The sequence below is a fragment of the Miscanthus floridulus genome, chromosome 8 (genome assembly GCF_019320115.1).
Source record: "Miscanthus floridulus cultivar M001 chromosome 8, ASM1932011v1, whole genome shotgun sequence".
In the NCBI taxonomy this organism is placed as follows: Eukaryota; Viridiplantae; Streptophyta; class Magnoliopsida; order Poales; family Poaceae; genus Miscanthus; species Miscanthus floridulus.
Genome location: NC_089587.1, coordinates 124,774,116 through 124,777,166, shown reverse-complemented (window position 1 = coordinate 124,777,166; position 3,051 = coordinate 124,774,116). Strand labels below are relative to the sequence as shown.

Genomic DNA, 3,051 nt, shown 5'->3' with positions numbered 1-3,051 from the left:
AGAGTTATAGCCGTTTTAGCGCTAAAAGGTCTGTGAACGGACGCTTGCGCGAAAAACGACCGGACGCTGGGGTCCAGCGTCTAGTCAGCACCTGTGCGTCCGGTGAGTGTTTTTAGCGTGTCTAGAAGTGACCAGAAGCTGGGAGAGTCCGGTCAGAGATGACCGGACACGTCCGGTCGCTGAAAAATGTCGTTGGAACCTCTCTATAAGTGACTGGACGCTGGGTTTCAGCGTCCAGTCGTTATGACCTGCGCGTCCAGCCAATACGCGCTTTGCCCAGTGAAGGGGTAACGGCTATTTTAGCCCTTGGGGCTATAAAAGGAGTGTGTGGCCAGCCTTAGGCTGGTTGCTTAGCACCCTCATGCCTATATGGCTTGTGTAGGAGTGCTTGGATGCCCTCTAACTCACTTGTGCTTGCAAGAGTGCGAATCGATTGCGAGTGAGTGTGATTCTAGTGCGTTGCATTGTGAGATTGCATCGAGTGGCACTAGGTGATCGAGTTGCAAGCCAGTGGTGCTTGTTACTATTGGAGGTTGCCACCTCCTAGATGGCTTGGTGGTGGTCTCCGTCGAAGCCCGCAAGAAGCTTGTGCAGTGCTCCGGAGAAGAGCTTTGTGAGGGGCATTGTGCTCGCCCCGCGGGAGCCGCGAAGAGCAACTCTAGTTGAGCGTGTCATTGAGCTACCCTCACTTTCGGGGTAGTTCTTGCGGTGCCCGACGTGCGGGCTTGGCGGGTGATGCCAATTAGCCGCCGAACCTCCAAGTGAGCGGTCGACACAACGGGGACGTAGCGTGTTGGCAAGCACGTGAACCTCGGGAGAAAATCACTGTGTCAACCTTGTTCTTCCCATTGGTTTGCAATCCCCTTACACAAGCTTGTGATTACTTTTATATACATTGTTCTTGTGTAGTTGCTCTTGTAATTAGTTAGCTTGTGTAGCTCACTAGTTACCTTCTTGCTTGTGTAGCATAGAAGTAGCTCCGTTGCATGGCTAATTTGGTTTGTGTAACCTTGTTAGTCACTTTGCTTAGTTTGTGTAGCTAAGTATTTGCGCTCTCTAATTTGGCATTGGTTGCCTTGTTATTGAGCATTGCTAGTGAGCTTAGTTGGCTTTGTGCTTTTGCTTACTAGCATGTGTAGAAGCTCCCTCATTGCTTGAAATACTAGTGGCATAGGTTTGTGTGACTTTGCTCCTAGAATTGGTTAGGTGAGCTCTAGCTAGCCCGGCACCTTTGTTGCTTAATTAGTATCTTTGGAAGGTGCTAGAGAACATAGATAGAGGGGTGTAGTCTTGGCTAGACCAATAGTTTTAATTCCGCACTTGTTTCGGTTAGCCGACGCGGCTAATTTTAGAAAAGACTATTCACCCCCCCCCCTCTAGTCTGCCATCTTGACCCTACACACAGGGGTTAAGGCCCCTGACTTTTAGACACTTCGGTTGGAATGTGGTACTCAGGTCAACCCCATTGGTGGTTATCTGACTGGTCCTGATAATACAACTGTCCACACAGAGTTACCCATTATGACGCTACATAAGCACAGTTCAACTTTAGGTCCTGATCAGGTTGGTGATCCACCTTCTTCACCCCCTCAGGTCGAGGTGCAAGCCATAATGGAGGCACATACAGAGCCTCTTAGGGCTTCTCCAATGCCTGATATACCTAAGCCAGCTTCATGTCCTGATAAGGCAGGTGATCCACCTTCTTCTCTGCCTCAGGTCGAGGTGCAAGCCACCATGGGGACACATACAGAGCCTCTTGAGGCTCCTGCAACGATCGATATGCATGAACTTGTTAATGCTAGTAGTACTATAGTCAAACATAAGCAGAGTTTAGCTTCAGCTCATGAGGCAGTTGATCGACCTTCTCCGCCCAATCAGGTCGAGGGGCCAGATACTACGTTTGATGCCACAAGGGCACATACAGAGCCTCCTAGGGCTTCCCCAACAATTGTGGAGCCTGATGCAACCACCGAGCCTACTAATCCTACCCTTCATAGACCTGAGTCGACCCTAGGGTCTGATACTACTACTTTAGTTCAACAGACCGAAGAGTCCACCATTCATCCAGGTAACCACAACACTAAGCATGATGAGACATCGGATTCGGACAATGAGATTTTAGCATACTCACCCGGCGAGATGCACTCACCAGGCGAGTTTGACCATAACAGCATCGTCATGACTTCGATGCCTACTTCGTCATCATCACCACATCCTTTGGATGCGTAGTCACCTTGATTCCCTGCCAAGGAAGGGGCATACGATGGATTGGTGATAGTTTGATAGTTGAAGGGAGGGATATAGTAGAAGGTAAGGGAATGGAGGCATCGAAATTTGGATTTAGAACGATTCTTGATATAATAATTGAAGTCTTGCTTATGACACAATGTCTATTTTATGATTATGTAATAAGTTGTACATGTTGAACAATTTTTATCACTATGTTGCCACGTAGGCATCAAAATTTGGATTTTAAATGATTCTTTATGTAATAATTGAAGTCTTCCTTAGGACACAATGTCTATTTTATGGTTCTGTAATAAGTTCTACATGTTGAACCATTTTTATCACTATGTTGCAACTATAAATTAAACCTAACATCTAAGTGCAATATGAGCGACATCTATCTAGTCTGACTACCTCCTTGCAACTTGAGTCACTCCTCTTAAGAGAGAACTACAGGGTCAAACAACCCTATTGCAAGTCGAGGAGTTGCCCGGACACGAAATCTATTGTCCAACGCGTTACAATCAAAGAGTAGTGGGCTTTCTTTCGTGCGCAATCAAATCTTGCGTGCTCATTCAGAAAAGAGTAGTAGATATTGTCTGGCGCGTTACAATCACATAGCGTTAGACTTTCTCGTGTGTGCATTCATAAAAGAGTAATACACATTGTGCCGACGATTAACATTTACAATGCCTGACGCAGGTGGAAGCATTCAGAATAGAAATATGTGAAGTTACTAAGTTATCTACGGTGTTTCATAAGAGGGAAGGAAGCTTCCCTAAAACCTAACTCCCTTTCGATAGGGGAGGAAGGATCCAGCCCATG

At 46.7% G+C, this 3,051-nt stretch overlaps 1 protein-coding gene across 1 annotated transcript; it reads left to right on the top strand.

Moving 5' to 3' along the window:
* The first annotated feature begins 1,521 nt into the window (after positions 1-1,521).
* Positions 1,522-2,229, top strand: LOC136469856 (uncharacterized). Its single transcript, XM_066467891.1, has one exon. It carries the CDS (start codon positions 1,522-1,524, stop codon positions 2,227-2,229), a length of 708 nt encoding a protein of 235 aa, XP_066323988.1.
* The last annotated feature ends 822 nt before the right edge of the window (positions 2,230-3,051 follow it).